The sequence below is a fragment of the Danio rerio genome, chromosome 6, assembly GCF_049306965.1.
Source record: "Danio rerio strain Tuebingen ecotype United States chromosome 6, GRCz12tu, whole genome shotgun sequence".
In the NCBI taxonomy this organism is placed as follows: domain Eukaryota; kingdom Metazoa; phylum Chordata; class Actinopteri; order Cypriniformes; family Danionidae; genus Danio; species Danio rerio.
This window is the reverse complement of record NC_133181.1, coordinates 14,078,479-14,106,477: the sequence shown is the minus strand read 5'-3', so window position 1 is coordinate 14,106,477 and position 27,999 is coordinate 14,078,479. Positions and strand designations below refer to the sequence as shown.

At 34.7% G+C, this 27,999-nt stretch overlaps 4 protein-coding genes across 11 annotated transcripts in view; 2 read left to right on the top strand and 2 right to left on the bottom strand.

Annotated features, from left to right (window-relative positions):
• adam23a (ADAM metallopeptidase domain 23a) overlaps positions 1 to 1,405 on the top strand; it is a 51,269-nt gene extending 49,864 nt beyond the window's left edge. For all 3 annotated transcript variants that reach the window (XR_012407687.1, XM_001923227.9, XM_005165851.6), the window contains one exon: positions 4 to 1,405. Coding sequence is in view for 2 of the 3 variants with exons in the window: in XM_001923227.9 (XP_001923262.2) it covers positions 4 to 49 (46 nt within the window). In the remaining variant the exon portion in view is untranslated. The remainder of the gene's footprint in view (positions 1 to 3) is intronic.
• Positions 1 to 27,999, bottom strand: part of asic4b (acid-sensing (proton-gated) ion channel family member 4b) — a 750,743-nt gene that overhangs the window by 552,707 nt on the left and 170,037 nt on the right. The window lies entirely within an intron of this gene.
• On the bottom strand, positions 2,952 to 20,436 carry dytn (dystrotelin). 5 transcript variants are annotated; one of them, XM_073953071.1, is made up of 15 exons: positions 20,053 to 20,436; positions 19,633 to 19,673; positions 19,091 to 19,165; positions 16,503 to 16,704; positions 16,335 to 16,420; positions 16,130 to 16,230; positions 15,974 to 16,045; positions 14,005 to 14,168; positions 13,109 to 13,220; positions 11,496 to 11,626; positions 11,260 to 11,398; positions 8,878 to 8,951; positions 8,630 to 8,780; positions 6,030 to 6,546; positions 2,952 to 3,516 (listed from the first exon to the last, which is right to left on the bottom strand). In XM_073953071.1, exons 2-15 carry the CDS (start codon positions 19,649 to 19,651, stop codon positions 3,413 to 3,415), a joined length of 1,947 nt encoding a protein of 648 aa, XP_073809172.1. In that variant the 5' UTR covers positions 19,652 to 19,673; positions 20,053 to 20,436; the 3' UTR covers positions 2,952 to 3,412. The 5 variants fall into 5 exon arrangements, with proteins under 5 accessions (XP_073809172.1, XP_009300510.1, XP_009300511.1 ...); XM_009302235.5 differs by having other exon boundaries at positions 20,352 to 20,436; XM_009302236.5 differs by having other exon boundaries at positions 19,091 to 19,162; positions 20,352 to 20,436.
• casp20 (caspase 20, apoptosis-related cysteine peptidase) lies at positions 20,026 to 27,229 on the top strand. Of its 2 annotated transcripts, XM_073952453.1 has the most exons (6): positions 20,047 to 20,093; positions 22,450 to 22,770; positions 22,871 to 22,976; positions 24,820 to 25,318; positions 25,461 to 25,612; positions 26,533 to 27,229. In XM_073952453.1, exons 2-5 carry the CDS (start codon positions 22,465 to 22,467, stop codon positions 25,591 to 25,593), a joined length of 1,044 nt encoding a protein of 347 aa, XP_073808554.1. In that variant the 5' UTR covers positions 20,047 to 20,093; positions 22,450 to 22,464; the 3' UTR covers positions 25,594 to 25,612; positions 26,533 to 27,229.

The following is a 27,999-nucleotide window of genomic DNA, read 5'->3' as shown; positions in this document are numbered from 1 at the left end:
AAGAAATGTCAAGAAAAGACGATACGACCCTAACGCCAGTGCCATCTAAAGGCTAAGAGAACTGCACCCTTGCCTAGTGTGCCCCTGGGTTCAGTGGGAACCCACTGGACTGTACCCTCTCCTGCTGCTGACGGCGTCGGCATTACTTGAATAAAAAAAAAGGACAAAGCGAGAGAAGACTGAATGATCAATCATTTTTTCATCTGATGTCACATAGAACTGCTTCTCTAGCGCTGCCCCCTTTCCCCCCTGTTCCTTTGCCCTCTGGTCCCGAGCATCCACACTGAGCATCCCCGAAATACAGATAGAGGATGGAAGCACTCATCGGGGCATGACTTCCGGTTCACACGGCCCTACCTCCGGTTCCCAGGCATGACCAGCTTCAGCTGTGGACCTCGCATGGCAAAGGAGGGACACCAATGTAAGAACATATGTTCCAAAGAAGAATGACTTGAAGTTCCAGTAGGTTGGTGACACATGTGAGTGTGTTTTACCATGATGTCGAACGAGAGGGACCCATATCTTCTTCGGACAAACATTTCAAGGCAGTCTTTTTTTTAGCATGTTATTGCAGCCATTTTCTGTAGTATTAATGAAGACACCCAGATAAAAAAAAAAGTTAAAAAAAAAAAAAAAAAAGAAGAAAAATCCATTTGGCCAGCAGCGTATACAGCTGCATGATGAAATCACCACAGTTATATATGCCTGATGACATCAATTCCCCTTAAAAGAGAGAAAAAAAATGAAAGAACAAAACTGGCTGGGCCCTGTAGGTCTGCCCTGACCTGAAAGCCGTAACTGGCCAATCAGAGAGCTGCATGATGTAATTGCACTGGGGGCGGAGCCCACACAGCCTGCTGCGCTTTTCAAGGTATCTGCATGTCAAAGGAAAAAAAAAAAAACAGTTAACATTTACTTACTATGCAAAGGGGAAAACGTTGCACAAACCCAAAGGTTTGGTAAAGAATTCTCAACCGAGACTAACAATGAAATTGATCTCAAGCTAGCGGATTATTAATAAGGCAGTCTTTTATATGCTCGGCCATCTATGTTTGACATTATAATAAGCTTCTGATTACTTAAAATGAATGTTTCTATGAAAATCTCAGCTTCTGAAAAACTCAAACGTCATTGTCATCTGTGTGGGACAGCATAAACTTGAGGCACTTGCGATATTATTAATTGGACGGGGCTTTTTGCATAAGAGGGAGCTCGTATTTTGGCCGATTTCACTGAAATATGAGCAGAGAGAGAGAGAGGGTGTTTTTCTATACTACCATTGATCTACACCATCAGGTTTTTGAACTCATCTTCTAAACCCTGAGCCCTTTTACAGCCATCTCATGTTCCCATGGAAACATCGCCAAAAACAACAGATAATGATAATAAAATTGATAAAAATTCACCTTCTCGTTTCTTCATTCGTCCTTTGCCAATCGTCACACATATTATTATAACTTTATTGTGTATTAAATACAAAATATATTCAAAATAACAATGTTTATGGAAAAAAGGATTTAAAGTCTATTTAAAAAATCATTTAAAAAGCACAGCATGTACATTCACTATAACCCCAACATAAGCTCATTCTGAAAACGTAGCCCTGTAGACATTTCTGGAGATCGTAAATTATGTAGCCAGAGCTACTTATGGCTTCATTTCATCATTAATATGAACACTACATGACGGTATGACGACGTTCCTTTTCTCGCTTATTAGCTGACCAATTACCTCCGTATGGATGGCTTTTCGCTGTTATCAGTTTGTCCAGTTACTCAACATGTACTTGAGGCGCAGTGGAGTTGACAACTCCACAAGAATTTTAAGAATTTAAGAATTAAAAGTTTAAGTCTAGTAAAGAACGGTGTCAGAAAGCGAGTAAGACAAAAACAAGCCAAAACATAAAATAAACAAGTGGATAGCAGGGTGAGAATGTGATAAATCTGAAAACATGGTAAAAATCAGGCGAGGGCTTTGCTTTTTCTGGATTGCTTTTTAAAACACTGTGGTTGGGCTTAAGGAAGGGGGTGGGCGAGTCAATCTGTGTTTTTGAAAACATATATCGGTTGGGTTAAGGGATGGGGAGGGTGGGTCAGTCGATTGGTCAGTCACTCAGTCGACAGTGACCTCTGGTGGATTTACCTGAGAACAGCAGGCGCAAATGGTGCTAGCGAGAGAAATTTAAGATCTCAAAAAGCATACACAGCGACCTCTGGTGGATTTGCGAAAACAAAAACTTCAAAAAACAATTTACCTCCTGGATGTATTTTGTCTCTCCAGAAATGTATGTATCAATACGTAATTAGTATGAGCCTGAGTTGATAAAACCAATTTTCTCAATTTACTTTTGAATATTTGTGAACTTCTGCCTACTCATAAATGACCCAGAGGAGCTCAAAGTCTAGAAAAAGAACCTAAATCATTCCATGTTACTTCAATGGTTCAACTGTACTCAAACGAAGCTCCAAGAACACATTTGTGCACTAGGAGTGTAACGGTGATCCGAACAAATCACAACCCACAGTTCTGAACGCACTTGACCAGCGCATTATTAACATTTTTTAAACTTGTATGTTAATCCAACATTAATTAACTACAATTGCAGAGAGATCGCCTCCTGCATCATTGAAAGCATTTTGGCTTCCCTGTGAAATATGATGATGATGGTAAAAGTTGTGGTGGGACCTAAATGCTTTCTTAGGTTTTTAAATAAAGGTGTTTTCTGTCGCTGCTTGTTTAGCCTATAATAATGTGTTCAGCATAAAGCTGCACAATTAAACATTAAAAGATTGTGATCTCAATTTAAACCCACGCAACATTAATGATCAATGATAATGATTTGCATGTTTCTTAATCCTTCGAAGCGCTGCATTCAAATCTGTGTTTGATCGAGAGAGACTGTTTTTACACTTTTTTCAGTTAGTAACAAACAATTAAATGACACAAAAGTTCTGGGAGAACAGTTTATAGTTCAGATATAAACACTGATGTTTATATTAGTGAATGTTTGATGCTGGTAAAAGCAATTACATTGTGTAACCAATGTGTGGAGACAAACAACCATCAAAATTGAATGCACATAAACCTAAAAAATACACAAACTACGATAGAAACACTTTTACCAAACAAATTTAATTACGCATAAATTTAAATAGCATGTTTGGATGAAAACAGCTATTGCTGTCTATGGAGGATGAGAGAGCTCCAGGATTTCATCTACAATATCTTCACTTGTGTTCCAGAAGATGAACGAAGGAAGAACATGACGGTGAGTAATTAATAGCTGAATTTTCTTTTTTTTTTTGGGCGAACTAATCCTTTAATTCCAAACTCTTTATTATAATGAATGACATGTAAATGTAATTAGTGCAAATGTGAGGCACAGTTTGTTTGCAAGCTGTGATTGTCACCATCATGCCAAACTGGAGCTCTTTACAGAAGTGACGAGATGAGAAACGGAGTCTCTGACTCCCTCTGCTGCCGTCATCAGCATTTCTTTCTGGAGACAGACTGACCCTGATGGAGAGAACACACAAAACTTCAATTCAGATCTACTCAATGTAAATATTGATTTATTATTATTTCATTTATTTAAAAAATGTACATTTGAAAAGAAATGTTTGATAAATATTGTAAAATACAAAAATATATATAACACAAAATACAGTTTATTTAATGGTCCTACTTTAAATTATGTATTAAAAATTCTATTGTTAATAAGGTTAAGGTTAGGACAGTAGTTATATTCATTATAGAATTATAACTATATCACTAAAATATAAATGCAGTTAAAAACTAAATGATGAGCCCTCCTGTGATATTTGAATCCTTTTTCAAAGATTTACCAAGTGCTGTTAAACAGAGATTTTCAACATAGTAGTTTTAAAATCTTATTTCTAATAACTGTCTTTGCAATGATGAAAGTACATAATATTTGACTAGACACTAGTTTATTCATAATATTTTGCAAGTTCCTATAGTATTCAGCTCACTTTAGTATTAATACTATAATATTACTAGCACTATACTATTAAGTTCACTTTAGTAAAGTTAATTAATTTAAATAGGCTAATTAGGTTTATTTGGCAGTCATTGGACAGCAGTGGTATGTTCTATAGCTAATTGAAAAATAATAATTTAATAATCTTAAAGGGGTGATCCAGAGTGTATTTTTATGGCTTGGTTGTGTTTATACGTAAGATGCATAGCAATGTGTGCTCATGCTTCATTTGAAGAAAATCATATTATTGTTTCATATATCTTACTATATACAGCTACTCCGCTAACTTGAAAACAACTGTCATATTTCCTAAACCCGCACTCAAGAGGCTCTGATTGGCCAGCTAACACAAGGTGCTGTGATTCGTGGATAGGCTCCACTTCACCAGGAAGCGTCTCTGTTATAACATTACAGCAAATCTGGCCACGCCCCTTTGCTGTCCTATGCGTGTAGTCTTAAAGGTTTATGATCTCACTAACCCGGATGTATTTTTTTGTAGTCCCCAAACTTGGTTCACTGTAGGCTTCGCTAAGCTAACTCTGTAAAAGCCAATATCTCCCTTTGCATTGAACTTTGAGCGTTTAATATTCAGAGATTCTGTTGTTGTTGATCTTCACACAGCTACATTACACATCAACTAAAGTTTAAAACATGATATCATAGTAGACCACCCCTTTAATGGAGCAAGTAATATTGACCATGTCAGTTTTTATATTTAAATATTCCAATTTATTTCAGACAAAAAATATATGAAGAGTTCAGATGCAAAAATCTCTAAGTATCATCTCAAATTTTCTTCTAAAATTTGCATTTTTTCAGGCTCCTATGTCTTGATGCAGTAATTTCACATTTAAAGGCAACTAAAGGGTTATTTTGATCACTTTGAACATCAAATAACTGAAAATAAACATAAGAGGCTTAGAAAAATGCTCATAGTATAAAAAAAAATCTAGATGGCACTTAAAGGTTTTTGCATCTGAACTCTTCATATATACTTACACCAAAATAAAAATACAACATTAAACTTTTCCTTGCAGTGTTCGAATATCTAAAAAAAAAAAAACCTAACAAAAATCAAAGGATGGCTAATAAATGTGTCCTCAAATGTATGCCTACACTGTACAAAATGTAATGACAAAAAGTCAAGTTACTTTAACCCAGTGTTTCTCAACCATGTTCCAGGAGGTCCACCAACACTACACGTTTTGGATGTCTCTTTTGTCTGTCACACCCATTATAGGTCTTTCATTCTCTGCTAATGAGCTGGTGATCTGAATCAGGTGTGTTTGCTTAAGGAGATATAGACAATGTGCAGAGCTGGTGGACACCCAGGAACATGGTTGAGAAACACTGCTTTAACTAAATTACAAGTTATACAAAGGTTAACTTATTATTTTTAGTCAGTTTGATTAATTTTCAGATAACTAAAAAGTTAATCTAATTTAATTTGATACATTTGGAAAATGTAAGACAGCGAGATTATTTTACAGTTGAAGTCAAATTTATTTATATACTGTGAATTTCTTTTTCTTTTCCAAATATCTCCTAAATGATTAAACAGAGCAAGGAATTTTTCACAGTATTTCCGATAATATTTTTTCTTCTTTTTATTTGTTTAATTTGGGCTAGAATAAAATCGGTTTTTACTTTTTAAAACCCATTTTAAGGTCAAAATTATTAGCCCCCCTAAGCTAAATTTTTTTGATCGTCTACAGAACCGTCGTTATAGTATCTAGAAAAATATCTAGTAAAATATTATTTGCTGGAATCATGGCAAAGATAAAATAAATCAGTTAATAGAAATTTGTTGTTAAAGCTATTATGTTTAGAAACGTGTTGAAAAAATCATTCTGTCAAACAGAAAGTGGGTAAAATAATACACAAGGGGACTAATAATTCTGACTTCGGCTGGACCTACAAAATACTACATATATTGTATTAAATGATTCATTTAAACCTTACATTTAACATTTAGCCTTACATTACAAACTTAAAAAATTGCAAACATAATAACAAAAACTGCAGAAACCTGAGGCTGTATATAGAGAAAGCTCATTTCGAAGTCTCTGTACAAGCTCGCAGAGATCCTCCTCATCGTCCATCTCTGAATCATCCGAGTGTCCGTCCGGTGCAAAATCCGACATGCATCCATGAAAAAACGAAGGATCCTGTCTGTCATGTTGTAGCTCCTCCTCTTCTGTTGGTAGCCCCTCCTCTTTCTCATGTAGCCCCTCCTCCTCTTCCTGTAGCTCCTCCTCTTCTCGCTGTGCTAAAGCTGTATGGACGTCCTGCGGCAGAATACTCTCTGAGTCGTCCAGATTAGTGGAGATGTCCTCTGAAAGATCATACAGAGTATCCTCCTCCTCTTCAAACCTTCGTTCCTGACGTGTTCCTCTCTCCTCTACTTCGTGTTCTGTGCTGGAGCTTTCATGAGGCTTTAAAAGTCCAGGTTGTGTCCAGTTGTTTTCATTAATGCTGCCATCTTGTTCTAGTTGAAGGTTTGAATGGGATGTTTTGAGCTCTTCTTTGTGCCTCAGACTCAACAACTAGGACAATGACAAGGATATACAGTTAAATAATTTGTTATGTGTTGCTTGTTATGCCTGCGATTATTTATTTTTGGATCACATGACATGATCAATATTGTATTGCTTAGTAAGTGATGTCATTCCTAAATAGCTATTGGTAACACTTTAGAATAATGGACCATTAGTTGATGTATTGACTGACATTGAGTACAAATAATCCTGTAAGGCATTTATTCTTCATCTTAGGTCTAATGCATTATAATGCAATAACTAATGCTTTACTAATATACAGAGGTGATTGTCTTCCTGCAGATTTCAGTTGCAGCCCATATCAAACACACCTGCCTGTAATTATCACGTGGTGTTTTAATTAATTGGTTCAGGTGTCTTTGATATGGGTTGCAACTGAAATCTGCAGGAAGGTTGGCCACCCCTGGCTTACAGAGTTTGTAATGTATTACACATGGAAAAGATTAGATATGAATGAATCATAGCAATGTGTACAAAATACAAATTTTCAATAATTGCGTATGTATAGATATTCATATATCCAATAACATTTTCCAAATTTTATTATTAATATTAATTTTATTTTCATTATTATTCATTATTATTTTTTTAATCTCTTTTCCTTTTTCTGTTTTTTTTTCTTGTAATTAATTATGTATATATGCACATGTATATATGCTGTATATGTATTGTACAAATGCAGATGTTTGGCTGGACTTGTGGATATGTGTGGAGGAATATGATTAGCAGTGGTGGAAAGAGTACTGAAAAAGCATACTCAAGTAAAAGTACCATTACTTGCCTAAAAATGTAGTGCAAGTAGAGTAAAAGTGGTAAATTTGAGTAAATTTTACTCAAAGTATAAGTAAAAAGTAGCCCTTTTAAAAGTACTCATGAGTAGTGAGTATTACGCTGTGAAAAGCTGATGCGTTTACCTGTAATTTGTGGATGTGTGTAAACGTAACATTCTGTAGTGCATGTAGTTATTGCCCAGTAGGCACACAACGTCATATGACGTTAATATTAGGTTAGATTTAGGTTGTGATTACAAGTGACCAAAATTCAATGTATAGCCAGTGTCTAAGGATAACATTATTGTGATGTCTAATAACAACTTTAAATGATGTTGATATTTGGTTGATTTTAGGTTGTGTTAGAAAGTGACCAAAATCCAATGTCGAGCCAACATCTTAAACCAACATCCTATTGACGTCAAATACTGATATTGATTTCGGACGTCTTCTTGTACACTTTTAACGCTACCAAACAGTTTGCTGCATTTATAAATCGCCCATGTCTTGAGGTAGTTCATTATGAGGCGATTTACCTTCTATGTGTGATTTGATTGGACAGGATTTACAGGATATACGGGAATTACAGGATATACTGATTTTTCTAATCCCCATAGACAAGAAAAAATAAAGTAGAGACTGCAGGTTGAAGGAAAGTAGTGAGAGTAAAAGTACAGATACAGCACTAAAAATATACTCATGTAAAAGTACACATTTTTAAAACCACTCAGTAAATTACAATTCCTGAGAAAAAGTAATTAATTACAGTAATTTGAGTATTTGTAATTAGTTACTTTACACCACTGATGATTAGTAAGATACTGCAAGTATCTGTACAGTTGTGGATGTGCATATGTATTTGCATTTCACCTGTGTTTATTTATTATTATTTGCTGGGATGGGACAGATCTGGGGTTTGTTCTTTAAAATGTAAAAAAATGAAAAGTTGCTATTTTCTAGGCCGATATGGCAAGAAACAACTCTTATTCCTGCGTAATAATCAAGGAACTTTCCTGCCGTGCTGTACCATGGCTGTAGTAGGCGCAATTATATTACTGAAGTCTCAAACTTAAGGTTGGAAAATGATCTAAACTCTTTTTTAAGGCTAATGGTCTAATCAGATTCATGTATTTATGCTAAGCTAAGCTAAAAGTGCTCCCCCCAAATTCGGAAATCAGCTTAATGGATTCAAAAAGGACAACTCAAGTGTTTAAAGGAGTTGTCAAGTGAGCTTATTTGTAAAGTGTTCCTTTAAAGTTGGCAAATAAGCCTGGATGAAACTTTTTCATGCCGCTTCTCACATGTCTGACTGTGTCCAGTTCTTCCTCCAGATGCTGGTTGTGTTGGTTGAGCGTCTCCATCATGCTCTTCAGCTCAGAGCATTTGTCCTCTAATGAATCGTGCTCTGACTGAGCTGCGACTCTCCACACCTGAAACTCTTTCTCCAGGAGCCTGATCATAACACGCCGAAACACATATACACCCACATTGAGCTCCAATGCAATCTTTTCAATTCTTTCAGTACGATTTATATTAGAAAAGGGCTCACCATTTATCCCTCTGCAGATCTCGCATGGCCTTCTGGGTAACACTGATGTCTTTCTGGAGTTCAGCTGTTTCTCTCTGAAACACCATAGATATAAAGGTATTCATAAGCTGATCATTTATTTATTTTTTTAGCGGTTTTCACCTTTATTGATAGGAGAGTAGAGATATAGCGACAGGAAAGTGTGGGGAGCAGAGATAGGGGAAGGATCAGCAAAGGACCTCGAGACGGGAATCGAACTCAGGTCGCTGCGAGCACCTCGGTGCTATGTGTCGACACACTAACCACTAGGCTATTGGCGCCGACAGCTGAACATTTATTATGCATCATGGTAATCTAGCAAGATGATTAATCAAAATGTCTATTTTTTTAAGGTGTGGTACTAATATGTTAGTCTTATGGTTATCTATAAGGTAATATATTCCAAAATGATGACAATATTTGCAAGGTCTAAGCGAGAGATTCTATAATTATCGGCACATTTGATGTCCAAAGCCAACATTTTTTTCAGCTTGAAAAAAAAAAAGGTTTGATTTTTGATTGTGTATAAAATGTAGTTAGTAAATGATTAATTAAATATTGAAATCAAAGTTTATATGTCTTATTATTCAGGCATTTAGTAATGGTTACTATATATGTTATTAATTGCTTTATTAACTCAACATTATGCAGTTTTGTGACCTAATCTAAAGTGAGGACTATTCATGCTTTATAAATCCCTTATAAATGACAAATAAAGGCTCAGTTAAATTCTAAACAGGAAGAATGACATTATTCATTCCTATTCATTTAAAGATACACAAATGAAACTGTACTTCAAATGAAAAATAAATATTTGCAAACTTGCAAATTTGCAAATATTTTAGCTAATCTAAAATAAAATCACTATAGAGTTTAAACATTGCATCTTATTTTATTGTTTAATTATTATATTGTTGTTGTTGTTGTGTTATCCAGTTGGATGTCTGTTATTTGGCAATGTTTGAACTTTAAAGTAATTTTACTTTTTAGAAAGATTGCACAGATTATTGTTCATTTGATTCTAAGCCTTTATTTGTCATTTATAAGGCATTTATAAAGTATGAATAGTCCTCACTTTAGATTAGGTCACAAAACTGCATGAAGTTGAGTTAATAAAGCATTTATAAACATATTAGTTACCTATTAGTATATGCCTGAATAATAAGAATTATAAATGTTGATTTCAATAGTTTATTAATCATTTACTAACTCTACTCTTAAATACAAATGGTTTGTAAATAATTTGATACCTAATTTAGTAATGAAAAATAAATCATTAACTAAGTATGAAAATACAATCATTAAACACATTATATAGGTGCTTAAAAGTCAAGAATAGAGCATTTGTAGCTGCAGTTATAAACTGCTACTAACGTTTATTAATGTAGAGTTAACGCTTAACAGATAATGAGTTCACTATTTGCTAATGCTTAATAAATGATTTATAGTGTGTAGTTATTATAAAGTGTTACCAAGCATTTGTAGCTGCAGTTATAAACTGCTACTAACGTTTATTAATGTAGAGTTAATGCTTAACAAATAATGAATTCACTACATGCTAACGCTTAGTAAATGATTCATAGTGTGTGGTTATCGTAAAGTGTTACCCTTAATTCGGTTACCATGCCTTGCCTTTAAATTGGTGGAATTATCTCTCACAACTTTGTAAAAAACAGAAAATGATTTCACTTCTTTTTTTTCGCTCATAACATGTGAAACACTGAAAAAAGTGTGTGTGATCTTACTGAGAAATTATTTTATTTAAAAAAAGATCTTACACATTTTGGTAAACTGTCAATACTGTTACCAATAGAATATTTAATTGATCACACATTGGACAATTTAAAAATATACTAATCCTAATTTCATGCCATGTGCTCTTAGCATTGATGCTAGCAAGTGTACTTTTGGCTAAAAAAATAAATAAATAAAATGACTCTTTACTCTCCCTCAAGTGGTTCCAAACATTTGTAAGTTTCTTTGTTCTGTAACCATTCACTTACATAATATTTTTTCTTACATTGAAAGTCAAATGTTACATATTCACAGCATTTTTCAAAGGATCTTATTCAGCAAAAGAAAGAACAGGAAACCGGTTTGGAATAAGTAATGGGTGAGTAAACAGTGGGTACATTTTCATTTTGGGGTGAACTATCCCTTTAACTACATGTACCTTTAACTACCTGCTATATAATCAGGGTTTACTTGAGAATAAGATGTATGCAATCAGTGCGATATATACATTTATTGTTATAGTAAGTACATGTAGCAAAGATATCTGTGCAATATTACATTATTTAGATTACAATGTTTTATTAAAATGGGAGGATGTATTGGAACACATATAAAGAATATATGGGTTACCTGAGGGATCTGTATCTCTTCTGTCTGCAGGCTTTTAGACTCTACTGTAACGGCAGCAGGAGCAGCAGTCTGACTTGCCTCAGCAGCAGCATCATGTGTGTCTGCATATGCAGCAAACTGCAGCGCTGGATTCGAGGCACTGCAGACACACACATACACACATGCGATCATCTGTATGCTCCTAAACATGTACTATTTGTGACTCATCTACTGTTAACCCAGAAAAAACAGTGTACCTGTATCGCAGCTCTGCACTAGATCCTGCTCTCAAGGCTCTCTTCCTCTCTGCTTCCCTCCGGGTGTGTCGAGGAACTAAAGCATGTCGAGCGCTGGACGCCAGTGATGCCATCGACTCCTTCCAGGATGGCTGAACAAACCACACATAGTTATTAATTCATTTACATTTCTTTAACTTCTAGGAAACTCTAGCTTAGAGCTTTGGACTTTAAACCCTAGTTACTATACACTGTAAAAAAAAAAAACTAATTTTACAGAAAAAATCTCTAAATTTTTTACAGTATTTTTTTTGTCATTTTACATTATATTTAAAACTTTGTAAAATGACAAATATTCAAATATTAACAGTTTGACTTTCATTTTAGGTACTTTATTATTAAGAACAAATTACTGACATTTCTGTTTTTTATACAGGATTTTTTCAGTTTTTTTTAATTATATTTAAAAGTTCGTAAAAATTACAAAAAATGTCTGTAAATTAACAGTTTGACTGTTATTTCATGTACTATATAAATAATGACAAATTACAGCAATTTGTCTGTTTTATACAATAAAATTTACGTATTATTTACAGTTTTTTCCTGTTTTTTTAAAGTACATTTGAAATTACATTAAATTAAAGTAATAAATTGTAATTACGTGCTCTGTAAAATAAAAATAAAAAGATCGTAAAAAAAAGGTCAAATGACTGGCAGCTACGGCTGCCAAACAAAAAACATAAAATTACGGTTAAATTTTCCTTGTTGAAATAAAGTGCAAAAAAAAAAAAATCCACAGATATTTTCATTAAAATGTTTACAGAAAAACACTGTTATTTTACACATATTTTCTAGATTATTACGATCAAATTCATACAATAAAGTTACACCCTAAGAGCGATCAGAAACACCTGTTCCAGATTCTGCTGATTGCACACACACTATCGGAGGATCGTTATGAACTGATTACATGGACTTTAAAAGCAGCATAGAAGCACGCACCAATTGCCTAGTCTTGTTATATGGTTACTGTGAACATTATGACGCGTTTTCTTCTTTTGCCTTGCTTTGTTTGTTAATTGTTTACGTTGCCGGGACTAATCATTTGCTTGTTATTTTACCATGACTCTGGATTCCCTGCATACATCTGTTTGCAGATCGCCCCTGTGTTGACTGTTACTTATCTGACCATCTCTCTGTAATAAACCTGCATTTGGATCTGCAGTCCTTTGTCAGGGTCCCCTTCACATTACAGTTTCATTTAAGATTTGGAACTAAATCATTCCATATAACCTCTACATGTTTTACAGGAATACTATTCAATAAAATGTAACTGTAATGTTAGTTGTGTAAAACTCTGTAAAACTCTTATTGTGTAACTTTATTAAATGGATTTGATCGTAATAATCTAGAAAATATGTGTAAAATAACAGTGTTTTTCTGTAAACATTTTAATGAAAATATCGGTAGATTTATCAGTTTTTGCACTTCATTTCAACAAAGACATTTTACCGTAATTTTATGTTTTTTGTTTGGCAGCCGTAGCTGCCAGTCATTTGACCTTTTTTTTAAGATTTTTTTTTACAGTGTATCTATAATAGTATGTGTAAGTAGTGATATGTTTGTGTGTTGACCTGAGTGCAGTACTCCAGCACAGAATGGGAGGGCTTGTGTTTCCTGCTGCGTCTCTCTGTCAGAAAGCAGCTTTGGCAGAGGTGTACATTCAGGCATTTCAGACAGCGATACCTACAGTTTGAGGTCAGACCATGTCAAACACTAAATGTTATTTTAGTATCATTTATATACTATAATATAGGACTTTTTAAAAAAAAAAATAAGTTCATTTTCAAGTAGTGTTTTGAACCCATTCAGCTGATCTAAAGGTCTGCCGGAAACACTTTTAGCTTAGCTTAGCATAAATCATTAAATCAGATTAGACCGTTAGCATCTCACTATATAATAGTTGTACTACGATTTGTAATTGAAGAAATAGGTCACCCAAAAATGACAATTCTATCACCATTTTCTTACCGTTTTCTTTACATGTTGCAAACTATTTTGAGTACATATTGAAGAATTTTGGAAACCTGGAGCCATTAACATCCATAGTAGGTAAAACAAGGTATAATATTCAATGGCTACATATTTCAAACATTCTTCCGTATATTTTTTGTGTTCAACAGAACTAAAAAAATTAAACTGGTTTGCAACATCATTGCGCAAGTGTCATTTTTGGGTGAACTATTCCTTTAACGTGTTTCTGCAGATTTCTTTTCAATTTTATTTAAGTTTGGCATTGTATTTTCTTATTATTATTTTTTTACTTTTGGGGATTGAATTTACTTTCATTTCACTGTTGTTTATTAGTAAAGTAAAATATACTAAAGTAAAATATAGTAAAAATATTATCCCTGACAAATACACATTACAAATGCTTTACTACCTTTATATACACACACTTCTATCAACCATGCAACATGCTTTAGGCTATTTAACCCACATTAAGGATAAATGCTCTGGAAATGCCCACCTGAGGCCAGTGATGGGAAAGGCTTTACAGGCATGGCAGTGAACTCTGTGTTGTACAGCTTCACTCACTGAAATCCTGTAGAGTGTGGACAGCCATAAGAGGAGACGCGGCTCTGACTGCAGCCACCATATAAAATGCTCTTCAGTCACACCTGCACTGATTACCTGAGAGAAACAAGTATACATATAAACGATTAAACTTATGTGAGCTAATATCAGAAGCAAACCATCTGCTAAGGTTTTCAGTCATTCAGAAGGTTTTAAAGTCTAAATGTTTGCAACTGTACATATTTGTTTAGCCTGAATTATATTTAAGTAGATCAGAAAAATATATGTATAACCTGTTTATTTTAGTATGATCATTAAATATATATATATTTTTTTACAAATTGCTAATAAAAATAGCATTTCTCTAGGGAGATGTCATATTCCCAGACCAGTATCATACAGCCCTATATTTAATATTATACAGTATTATATACCATTTATATATATTCTTTAGCATATTTGATTAAATGAGTGAATTAGTAAATATTACCTGTATTATTATTTTATATTATGAATTAATTATTATGAAGTAGTAAATATAGTTTCCTAATAGTGACACTATTATGTGTTTTATCGGACACTAGTATGTTTACATACTTTATAAAAAGTAAAGAAATTGTACGTGTATACATCAATATAGGATGTGTATATAATATTATCTGGACCATATACACTGTAAAAAAAACTAATTTTATAAAAATGTATATACATTTTTTACAGTAATTTTTTTGTAATTTCAAATTATATTAAAAATTATATCCCTCTTAAAAACAGTTTGACTTTCATTTTAGGTACTTTATCATTAAAGACAAATTACTGACATTTTAGTTTTTTCTACAGAGAAATTACTGTATTATTTATACAGTATTACTTCTCATTCATTCATTTATTTTCTTGCTTAGTCCCTTTATTAATCTGGGGTCACCACAGCGGAATGAACCAGCAAGTTTTTACGCAGCGGATGCCCTTCCAGCCGCAACCCATCTCTGGGAAACATCCACACATACACTCACCCATACATTACGGACAATTTAGCCTACCCATATCACCTGAACTGCATGTCTTTGGACTGTGGGGGAAACCGGAGCACCCGGAGGAAATCCACGTGAATGCAGGGAGAACATGCAAACTCCACACAGAAACGCCAACTGAGCCGAGGATCGAACCAGTGACCCAGTGACCTTCTTGCTGTGAGGCGAACGTGCTACCCACTGCGCCACTGCATCGCCCAGTAATGCTTCTGTTATTTTAAATTATAATCAAAACTCCATAAAAATTAAAAACAATATCTGCAACTTATCAGCTTGACTGTTATTTTATGTATTATATAATTAATGAAAAATTACATCAATTTGTCTGTTTTATACAATAAAATTACTGTATTTTTTACACAGTGTTTTTTTCTGTTTTTACATTTAAAGTACATTTAAAATAATGTAAAATTAAAGAAATAAATTGTAATTACTTGTGCATCTCGCTATATTAAGGTTTATGACAATGCTAACAATTTTTTTCATTGTTGTAATTTTGAAGTAAACCCTTATTAGTTTTACTTTTAATTGTATTTTTATATTTAAACTCTTATATATTTTTTTGTTGTTGTTGTTTGATTTTTTTTATTATTATTATTTAATCTTGTCAAAAAATGTATTTAATAAAATGAAAAGTAACCTAATTTTCCATGTTTATAAAGCAGGAAGAAATCATAATAATGTAACTTATTATTACTTTTATTATTATTATTATTATAATTATATAATAAATAATACTTATACCAATCATGTAATAATTAATTAATTGGTTATTATTATTCTTTTTTTTTAATTACATTATTATTACAATGAAATCCCTGGATCCAAGTTTTATAACAATCTGTTATAAATAACCGATTAGTCATTAAAAGTGTTAAAAAATGTCCATACCCCGTTAAAGCAGGATGACACTGCAGTTTCAGCATGACCAAAAACATGGTTTTCTTGAACCACAGCCGGAACCTTAACCAGAACATTGAGTTTAGATACACATTAGCTTTATTTATTTAGATGTAATTCTTTGTCTCAGACTGATTTTTTTCTGACCTGGCTGAGGTCTTCCAGCAGGACTCTGAGTGCACTGCGACTGATGGAGCCTCTATCGCTCTCCTGATTCCCACTGTAGCTCTCGGCCAGTCTGAACAGAGCTGCAGAAACACAAGCTCTCAACACTCATGATCATGCAGCATCCAGAAAGTTGAGAGCAGAATCAGAATAAGAGATACTTAAATGAAACAAATGTGGAACAAACCCCTCTGTTTAGCTGAGAGAGTGTCTCCACAGAGGGCAATCAGCGCAGCCTCCACTGACCTCAGCAGAATAACTCCAGTTTGCCCTCTAAAGGAAAACATTGAGTTTCAGGAACACATCCATAAATGCAAAAATAAACTATATTTTGAAAGTGAAGTTCACCCCTCACCTGTCAAACAGTTTAAAGAGAAGCCTGGTGGTCTGATCTGTGGCTTCAGTAACCGCCTGATCAGGAAGTTCAGGGGAGATACTCCTGAATAGCTCTTCTAGATGCTGCTGTACATCTTCTTGAGCAAGGCTTATCGTTGATTCCCCAGAACTCCATAAAGTGTTCAAAATTGGACGCAAATCCTGCAGTAACACCAGATTCACTGAGAAAAAAAAAATAATGAGGCATATAAGTTGCTGAGATAAAATTGTTATGTCATAATGCAGTGGTTCCCAACCTTTTTTTTTGGGGCCCCCCCCATAAACATATACAAACACTGGAGCCCCCCCACCATATAAATACACACGCACGCACGCACGCACGCACATATGTACTGTGTATATATATATATATATATATATATATATATATATATATATATATATATATATATATATATATATATATATATATATATATATGTGTGTGTGTGTGTGTGTGTGTGTGTTTGTGTAATATATAGTAATATGTATAGAAAATATTAATTAATCAGTTTTAACTTCTCTTGGCCTTCAATAAAACCAAAATTTAGGTAGGCTTTGTCATACTGTCTAATCTTTTTCTTCGCCTCTGAAGAATCACAGCATTTACGTTTGTCTGCCATTTTTGTTTTGATTTTGCCTGTACGACACGTTGACAAGCAGATTGCCCGAGTGAGCAAAATTTAAATAATTATTTAAAGTTATTTATTTTAATTATTTTCACTATTATGTTGGAATTTTAAGCATGTGTTTAGATATTTTTTTTTTTTTTGGGCTGCTCGATTTTGGGAAAAATCATAATCACGATTATTTTGGTCATAATTGTAATCACGATTATTCAAAACCATTGCCAGTTAAAGTCAAAATTATTAGCGCTCCTGAGATTTTTTTTTTTTATAAATATTTCCCAAATTATGTTTAACAGAGCAAGGAATTTTAACAGTATTTCCTATAATATTTTTTCTTCTATTTGTTTTATTTTAGCTAGAATAAAGACAGGTTTAAATATTTTGAAACCAATTTAAGGTCAATATTATTAGCCCCCTTAAGCAATATATATTTTTGATTGTCTGCAGAATAAACTACCGTTATAATGACTTGCCTTATTACTCTAATTAAGCCTTTGAACTGCACTTTAATCTGAATGCTTGTATTTTGAAAAATATCTAGTAAAATATTATGTGCTGTCATTATAGCAAAGACAAAAAGAAATCAGTAATTAGAAATGAGATATCAAAACTATTATGTTCAGAAATAAGTTAATAAAATATTCTTTCCATGAAACAGAAATTGGGCAGGAAAAGGTTTGCTAATTTTCAAGAGGGCTAATAATTCTGACTTCAACTGTATACATACAGTTATTTTCCACCCTGCAATGGAAAGAGAAATAAATACAATAGAATAAAAATATGAAACAAACTGTGCTTTAAGCATCTTCACTGTAAGAAAAACACTTTAGCTACAGCATTCCTTTAGTCAAGAGCAGCAAAGGTTTTCTCGTTATGTTTGTTTAATAATAATAAAAACAGGCGGCAGAAGGATTATAGCGCGCTGTATCTTTAATGGTTTCTCTTTCACGTCTTTTGATCCTCAACTCGTTTGTTTATTACACAAATGAGGGTTAATGTAAATAATCACTAAACACCGCGTTTTGACACCTATTTGACCATTAAAGCGTTCACGTTAAGATGACTTTAGATGTCTGCGCTCCTCTGCTCGTCTCAGTGTGTGAATGAGAGTGAATGCTGACCGGCCGCATGCTTCTGACTGCGTGATCGTGCTGCACACACACATAAGCTCTTTCGCGCTTTTAAGAGCAACACGTGTACAACTGTGGCGAAATATGATGCAATAATCATTTATCTCGATTAATGCTTTTTTATAATCGTTTGAAACCGAAATCTAAATCGGATTTTCGATTAATTGTACAGCCCTATATAATAGTGGACCATTTTTATGCCTTTTTCTACCTCAATACTTATCCTCTCCCGTGCCCCCCCTGTGAACTCTGGCGCCCCCCTTAGGGGGGCGCGGACCCCAGGTTGGGAACCACTGTCATAATGCATTTGGTTACATTTCACACACTGCAGCTCACACACACACATTGGTGGTTTACATAGACTTTTTACCCTAACCCTACCCCCAAACCCAACCCTCAAAGCAAACCTGTAACATATTTAAATGTGAAAACCCCCAATTAAGTTAGATTTTTTAAACAGTTGTGAATTGCAAGGATTCAAGGCATGTCCTCGTAAACCACACAAACATTGTAATAATTAGTTCATACCCATGTTATTATATAAATGTCCTCATAAACCATTAAAAAACAACACACACACACACACCTACTTGTATACATGGTTTACAGGGACACTCCATAGGCATAATGTATTTTAAACAATAAAATGAAAAAAAACATGGTGTGACCCTGTAAACCACCATACAGGGAGTACAACTAAGAGTACAACTAAGTCATACCCATGTTATTATACAAGCCACATACACCTGTACACACACACACACACACACACACATAAACAAAAAATGTACAGAACAGAGAAAACTCACTCTGACATAGTTTTTGCAATGATCGAAGCTTTAGAGCAGCTCTGTAAACTGCAAGACGAACCTCATTCAGACCTTCTGAGGAAAAAAAAATATATGAAAAAACACGAGTAGACTCCAAAAGAAAAGTCACACTTTATTTGACAACGCTCTTGCTACATGCACTTAAAAGAGGGATGATAGTACATTTTGCATAACTGCATAATGCACTTCTAATAATTAGCAACTCATCACACATAACAAAACCATATTCCTGAGCACATGCTGTTAATTTAAAAGCTGCTGAGTATTTAAATTGACAATTATAATAGACATTGCAAAATAAAATGGAACTGAGAACACAAACTTAGCCCAAACAGGACTGGTAATTAATTGATAAATCTACTTTATAAATAACATTGAGCTTAATATGAAAATTCAACTTTAAACACAAACAATAATAAATAATAATTAATATATACACCCACAAATTGCCATTTATCATCCCTCTCTTTTCAACATTGTCTGACATTTTTAATTCTTAATAATTGAGAGAGTAAACTTACCAATGTTATCCAAATCCATAACAGTCTGCTGCTCGCATAAACTGTTTAAATGAATGAATGAATGAAATGGAATTGAGTTTTGGTTACAGTATACACTCGGTTTTTAAAGTAATGTCACAGATTGTATCTCCCCCTCTCTCTCGCCCTGTGTGTGTCGCGTGAGAGAGATGTTCCAAGTTCCAATAGATTAGCCTAGCATAGCTAACTTATATACACAACAAATAAAGTTATAAAAATAAATAAACAATAAGCTATACATCTAAGAATGAAAAACATACAGATGCTCATGTAACAATTTAACGTCCTGTGTTGACTATTAACATTTTCGACACTGCTTTGCAGAATAGTAATCAAGGTATACAAAAACAGAAGACTAGGCAACCCAGAATATCTGGCAACCACACTCACACCAACACTCACCGCGACCAGTTTTGCGAGGCAAACTCCCATTTGAATTCTACGTAAGTATTACATCCATTCTACACGTCTAATTTACACTTATGGATCATTTCAGATGTCGATGTTTGCAAACGACTTGTATAAGTGTGATGTATGTTGTGCAAAACGCTTCTGCTAGATGACAATGTAGTTACTACTGTACTTAACGTTACACAAGGAAAACGAAAGAAAACAACGAACGTGTAAAGCTCTTTTATCAGACTCGCCTTATAGTTTTAACGAATGTTCACACATAAAGAGTAAATTAAACCGCAGCTCACCTGAACGCTGCGACATGAAATAGTTTCCTTGGGTGAACATCAAACCTCGAGAAACTTGTAAACTAGCGAGTACAAGCTGCCACTTGGTTTGTGTTACTTGTTGTTAATAATATATGAACAGAGCTTGTATTTCACTTTGTGCACGTGCCAGGACTACTAGCTATTATTGGGTTATTGACTCATTGTAACTTTGTGTATTAACATGTATTTCCCCTTTATTGTTATGTAGTACAAATGGCATTACTTTTTAAGTACAAATGTCATTATACAGCCACTTGAGTTTAATATTTATAAATCCTCGCCAACACACTGATTATTATAAATGTTGATAGTAATAATAATGATAATAATAATATTAAAGATGCTAGAAAATCTAAATAAAACTGCAAAAATGCAAACGGATAGTGTCATAAAATAAAATTCAATGAATGAATCTAAATGTAGGGATAATGCATTTTTATCTTAAGCTACACATACTTTAAGAGGGAGGATGAAAAAAAAAGGAAATTACAATTACAAAATAAATCACATTATTGCCCAGGAAGTACATTTATAGCAGAGAATTATGATAACAAGGAGCGTCAAATATGAGAGAATTTGTCAGATGCTCTAATTTTAATGTTTCATCTTTTCCAAGTATAGATATACACTGACCGTCCACTTTATTAGGTACACATGTCCCACTGCTCATTAACATACATTTCTTATCACCCGATCACATGGCAGCAACTCAATGCATTTAGGCATGTAGACATGGTCAAGACGATCTGCTGCAGTTTGAACCGACGGACGGACTGACCTGAGTATTTCAGAAACTGCTGATCTACTGGTATTTTGTGCACAACCATCTCTAGGGTTTACAGAGAATGGTCTGAACAAGAGAAAATATCCAGTGAGCAGCAGTTCTGTGGGCACAAATGCCTTGTTGATGCCAGAGGTCAGAGGAGAATGGCCAGACTGGTTTAAGCTGAATGGCAACAGTAACTCAAATAATCACTTGTTACAAGCGAGCGTTGAACCTTGAGACGGATGGGCTACAGCAGCAGAAGACCACACCGGGTGCCACTCCTGTCAGCTAAGAACAGGAAACTTGCTACAATTTGCACAGGCTGACCAAAATTTGACAATAGAAGATTGGAAAAACGTTGCCTGGTCTGATGAGTCTCGATTTGTGCTGCGACATTCGGATGGTAAGGTCAGAATTTATCAACAACATGAAAGCATGGTTTCTTCCTGCCTTGTATCAACGGTTCAGGCTGGTGGTGGTGGTGTAATAATGTGGGGGATATTGTCTTGGAACACTTTGGGCCCATTAGTACCAATTGAGCATCGTGTCAACACCCAGCCTACCTGATTATTGTTGCTGACCACGTCCATCCCTTTGTAACCACAGCGTACCCTTCTTCTGATGGCTACTTCCAGCATGATAACGCACCATGTCATAAAGCGCGAATGATCTCAGACTGGTTTCTTGAACATGACAATGAGTTAACTGTCCTCAAATGGCCTCCATAGTCACCAGATCTCAATCCAACAGAGCACCTTTGGGATGTGGTGGAACGGAAGATTCGCATAATGGATGTGCAGCCGACAAATCTGCAGCAACTATGTGATGCTATCGTGTCAACATGGACCAAAATCTCTGAGGAATATTTTTTAGTACCAACTTGGTACTAGTAAGATGTACCTAATAAAGTGGCTGGTGGGTGTATAGCATCAGGTGTTAAAGCTAGTGACATCCCAATGCATTAAAACCCATTTTTGAGCCAGTAAAGATGCAAACATTATTATGTTTAGTTGTCTTTGAATTTGAATTAATTCATCAGATGAAATGCCAAATTTGGCACATTTGATGTGTATCGGATGCGGTTTACCAGTAAACAGTTAAAGGGCAAATCCTAAACATGTAAGGTCTTGTCAAAAGTAGGGTAAAAAATATTATCCGATATCTACTTAAGTGTATTTGATGTAAAACTTGTAAAAATGTTAAACTCTGTCGAGCACAAAATGTACTACCATTTACTATGCATAGGGTGCATTACAGTGCAGTTATTAACCTCCATTATCATCTCTGTTCTTCTCCTCTCTATTTCTTCAGAGTTGATCCTGAACCATGAGTAAAAAGGAATCAACTCAAAGGATTCTCCAACATAAAGTCTTCCTCATAGACACTTTATCTGTAGAAGCCAGTTTCATCCTGCAGAATGTGCAACAAGCTAAACTTATCACTCAGCGTGACTACAATAACCTCTCTGATGTTTCCGAAAGAGAGACCAAAATCATCAAACTGCTTGACAAACTCATAGGAAGAGGCGAGGAAACGTGTCAAGAATTCATAGATCTTTTAAGGCAGGATTGTGTGTTGGAAAATTTCCCAGTCTTAGAGGGTCATGCCATTTTTGCTTCTTCAGTGCAGAAGGTGATGTTTATATTTCTTAATTATACTTTCAAAATGATGTCAATGCTGCTATCAAGTTTGTGCTTTATCCACTGATGTATCTACATGGGCTTTATTTCAGGTCTCTCAATACAAAATAACACAAAATCCACGAGGGATCTGTGTAATCATCAATAACGTGGATTTTACCAGCATGGGTGAAAGAAGGGGATCAGACGAGGATCAAAGTTTGTTTTTAATATATATATATATATATATGAGCAATATCACATGAGTAGCAGTCCGATATGGCTGTATATCAGCACTGGTGGGAGGTGTGCGTTGGCACAAGGCCAAAGGCCTTATGCCTCAGCGCCCCAGCAGTGCTAATATACAGCCATATCACACTGCTACGAATGTGATATTGTGTTTATACAACAGTTCGCTGCACAATCTTGTATATAAAAAAGAAAATCAAACACATAGAGTCTAAAACCCTTTTGTATTAGAAACTACTTTTTTTCCGCCATTCATTCACATCTGCAGCTGACGTCAGAACAGCAGAAGCCGTTACTAATTTATCATTGTCACTTTAGAGCTAGTGTTTAAATGATTCTCTATAGCGTAATGTGAAGTGCACTTCTGGTGTGTGACTCCCTTAAGGTGATGACAAAACAGCTGAATTTTGCTCACATTTTAAGATTATAAGGCCGAACGTAACATGAAATGCCATCCGTCTACAGAGATTTCTCCTCACAGTCTATTACAGTATTTCTCTGTTGCTGTCGGTATTGTGACCCGGAGACTTTATGGAATAAAAAAAAGGAGACAGAAACTATTTCGCTCTTCATATTGGCCTTTATGCGTTTCTCCCAAGTTCTGTCGACTACATACATGCTAGTCAATGACAATGAGGAGGCAAAAGGAAAAGAAAAATACACACAAACATTTGTCGCAAAATAAAATGTTACATTATTGAAAAAAGGGAATGATAGACCACTCAGCGAGTGACAACCACACTTTTCCTCAAAGCTGGCTGAACTGAACTGAGCTCCCATACATGCGTGCTTACATCTCAAAGGTAAAACAATCACAGGAATAGTCCTCTTAAAGGGGACTTTATACACAATGCATATCAAACATTAAGCAACCGTTACAATATCACAGTGATTGACCTGGAAAAAATACAGAGCAATTACTAACTTACCAGACTGCTGTTTTGTTTGTGATAAGGAGGAACGAGGCTGAATCCAGGTTCTTATTCGCAGCTTCTTATTTATTAATTATATTCGGTCCACCTTAAAAACCCAAACGCTTCCGTTTTTCAGCTTTTTATTCGCGCTCAGGAAAACACACTAAGCAAGGGCTTATTATGTGGTCTATCTTGTGGATAGACAACGTCTTTGGCCGCCAACGAACTGGCTCTCAGAAAGTGTAAATATTTAAAAATTGGCACGTTTTACAAATAAACTTCATAGTTGCAATCTAAACAACTACATTCTCGACAAAAAAACTGTAAAGTACATTTTGTTGTCTAACAACAGTAATATTTGTCAAACTGCAGCATCTTTGCTTGTTGCTGGCTGTATGTGGGTGGAGTAATTCACAGTGAAGGGTGAAGAGGCCTTTGTGTGATGTTACTGGCAAAATATTGCATGGCTATTAGCCAATCAGATTCAACAACCAGACAGAACTGTTGTATAAACTGTTGTATAAATATATATGTAGTGTATTAACCGTATATGTCAAATGGGGACAAAAATTGGGTCAAATATGGACCAAACCAACCAAGTTATAAGTGTAATGTAAAGTGAATTGAAATAAATTAACCCAACGTTGGATTTGGCCATATTTGATGTTGGTTGTGTGTTTGGTGTTGGTTTATAATGTTGGTTTACAACAACCCAGCATTCATTAAAGTGTAATTTTTATTTAGATTTTTAATTTTGCTTTAATTATTGGTAAATACATTTAATAGGTATTAAAATTTGGTTTATCTTTGGTAAAATCTTACATTTTAACAATTTATTTATTTATTTATAATTTATGAATGGATGGAGTTGCTCAAATTCTCTCTTCCCTCTTTCTCAGATTACCTAGCCAAAGTTTTCCGTTGGCTGGGGTTCGAGGTGGTGGCGCACAGAAATAAAACTGCAGCTGAAATGAAGAACATCTTGCAAGCTCTAGGAAGGACAGTAGATGGAGACTGTTTTGTGTGCTGCGTTCTCTCCCATGGCGTAGAAGAGGGAGTGTGTGGAACTGATGGCAGTCTTGTGTCTGTTGACGAAATACGAAATCCTTTCACTGGCGTCAACTGCCAAAAGCTAGTCGGGAAGCCCAAACTGTTTTTCATACAGGCATGTCGAGGGCAGAGAAAACAACTTCGTGTGAATGCTCAAGCAGATGGTCCAGGAGATGGAGAGTCAGAGATGGAGGTGGATGGCGATGATTTTGACATCACGATCCCATCTGACACAGATTTCCTGATTGCCAGATCAACCACCGATGGACACGTTTCTTACAGAAAGCCTGACGAAGGCTCCTGGTTTATTCAGTCACTTTGTAGAAACCTGGAGAAACACTGTCCACTGTAAGTTTATAAGAATGTCCTGAGCATTTGCATGTTTAGTATGAATATTTTAGGATTACAAACTGATAAAACTATGTAAATATATTTATTATTTTTAACTATATGTACTAATTTGGTTATGTATGTATTTGTATGTTGCCAGGGGTGCTGACATCCTGACCATCCTGCTTTCTGTGAATAATGAGGTTAGCATTCAGGGGCTTCACTCCAAACAAATGCCCGTCCATGAAGTCGCCATGAGGATGAAACTGATCCTGCCGCCAGTGAATAACTGAAAGCTCCTATACTGTCTGTGTGAGGCCAATATATCACTCCCAGGATGTTCAATGGGATCATTTTTTTATTTGACTGAGTATAATACTGCATGCATTTGTCCTTCTGGATGTGGGTATTTTTTAAAACCTTTTTTAAATTGGGAACAAAGGTGTTTGGGCATAACCTCAGGGGAATAATGAGCCATTTTAGATTAACATATTTATCTAATCTTTGTCACTTTTTTATAAACAGCATTTATTTGCTGTATTTTTCCTGGTATTAACACAATTTATATAGTTTTCTATGTACTTTCTGAATTCAGTGTACACTCATACTATTATTCTATAATAAAATAATGTTTAAGTAATTTAGTTTACCTGCGTTTTGATATATTAAGGGATCAGCATCTGAACATCAAGTCAGCACAAAAACACGTCAAAGTGTCGGATGATAAAACAGAATGTTTCAAATGTTACAATTTACTTTATTCACATTAGTCACGTGGCAACAACTGGAATACTTCATCTTAAATATCAGTAATATGTAGTCATCACAACTAGTAGGAACTTTTTTATTTTTTAACCGAGGCTCATTATTGATACATACCTCTATGTACATTTCTGGAGATTGCAAAATACGCCCCAGGGGGTAAGTTGTTTTGCAGTTATTGTTATTGTTTTTGCGAATCCACCAGAGGCTGCTGTATACGCTTTTTTCAGATCTCAAGTTTCTTTTGAAAGTGCCATTCGCGCCTGCTGTTTTTGCATAAATCCACAAGAGGCCACTGACTGATTACCCCACCTCCTTCCCCAAACCCAACGACAGTGTTTTCAAAAGCAATCCAGAAAAAGAAAAGGCCTCACGACCGCCTGATTTTTTCCAAGTTTTTAGATTTTACCATGTAGTCACCCTGTTATGTACTTGTTTATTTTATTTTTTGCCTTTTGTTTTCATTTTAGCTGCTTTCTGGAATTGTTCTTTGCCACACTTGAACCCCGTCATCACGGTCAACTCCTCTCTGCGTCTCAATCCGCCGCCGCAAAGGGCAAGCTACTGGGAAAACTGCTAATAACGAAAAGGCTGTCTACATGGAGAAAAGTGGTCAGCTGGAAAGCGCAAAAAGAAACAGAAACTGTGGGCGTGTCATACCGATCCCTATCATTCGTTATAAAGGCGAAATGCAGCCATACATAGCTCTGGCTACATAATTTGTGCTCTCCAGAAATGTATACGGGGTACGTTTTCACAATGAGCCTGTGTTGTTGTTTTTTTAATTGCTTGGATAACTCTGAATCTTTTTTTATCTGTACATGTCTACGAAAGTCTAGAAATGATTTTTGTAGTATAATACAATTCAGTTAAAATTAATCAGCTCCTGATTCCATAAAAATTAGAAAACAAAATCTTCTGTGTTATTCTTTCTAATAAATTCACATCCAACATACACACTCTTGAGAGAATGAGCTCTAGAAGTCATGTCAGAAGCGTCCACACCTCCTTGTTGGCAGATCTAGTCATTATTAGCATGGAGTTTGTGGTTTTTACAGTCATTGGTCAACACAGTGTATTTTAGTTCCAGTTTACCTTTAAATGAATGGGAGACTTCTCTGGGAAATTTACAAATGAAAAAATAAATGTTTCTCTTTCAATGCTGAATTGATTTCTGAGTTTAAATATGATTGTTTAAGGTTATTAATAATAAGCTATTGTTTATCAAGGAAGTTTATGTTTGCAACCTTATCACTTAATAATTCAGTTTTTCCTCAATAAAGGATTTATTTTTATTTTGATGCTGCTATGAATATAAATTTATATGATCTGTTATATGTAAATGTTTCAGCATGAGTAAATTCTTAATTAAATCTCATTACTGGTATGTTTATAAATATCTATAAATGCAATCAGTTTCATCGTTTATTATTTACTGATCCATTAATTATTTTGTTTAGTTTCTCAGTTTGAATGAATTAGGACTGTCCTACCGCAACCTGGGAGGATTTAATTTGATATTAGTACTACATTTTAATAATGTTACAAATAAATTCAGAATCTAATAATTCTGAATTCAAATGCAGTTTTCCTGGTGTTATATTTTCACTTGTAGTTTTTAAAATGATTTTGTTTTATATAGACATAAATGTTTTCTGTTCATAATTAAATTACCTATATACGAAAAAATGTCAGAGAACTGAGCAGTAGAATGTGAGTAATATGAATGTGTTTAAGAATCAGCTGTCCACTGTAAACAGCCCACAGTAAAATACCCACCGTTTTATTCATTTTGTATTCTTCAGGACACAAAAAAGAATAAAAATAAATTTGACCTAAATGTTCAGCACTCGTGTAAACATCTGAAATCTTTATTTGACAAATGCTGACAAGTACATATCAACCTCATGCAGCAACACAAAGCAATATACAAGAAA

Excerpts from the sequence above, each read along its gene's own strand:
- dytn (XM_073953071.1), bottom strand. Across the intron at positions 16,421-16,502 it reads CTCTTTAAACTGTTTGACAG|AGGGCAAACTGGAGTTATTC; the intron begins GTGAGGGGTGAA and ends GTTTTCCTTTAG. Across the intron at positions 8,952-11,259 it reads AAGAGATACAGATCCCTCAG|AGAGAAACAGCTGAACTCCA; the intron begins GTAACCCATATA and ends ATGGTGTTTCAG.
- casp20 (XM_073952453.1), top strand. The coding sequence starts at position 22,465 with ATGAGTAAAAAGGAATCAACTCAAAGGATTCTCCAACATAAAGTCTTC. Across the intron at positions 22,977-24,819 it reads GGGATCAGACGAGGATCAAA|ATTACCTAGCCAAAGTTTTC; the intron begins GTTTGTTTTTAA and ends CCTCTTTCTCAG. Across the intron at positions 25,319-25,460 it reads CTGGAGAAACACTGTCCACT|GGGTGCTGACATCCTGACCA; the intron begins GTAAGTTTATAA and ends GTATGTTGCCAG.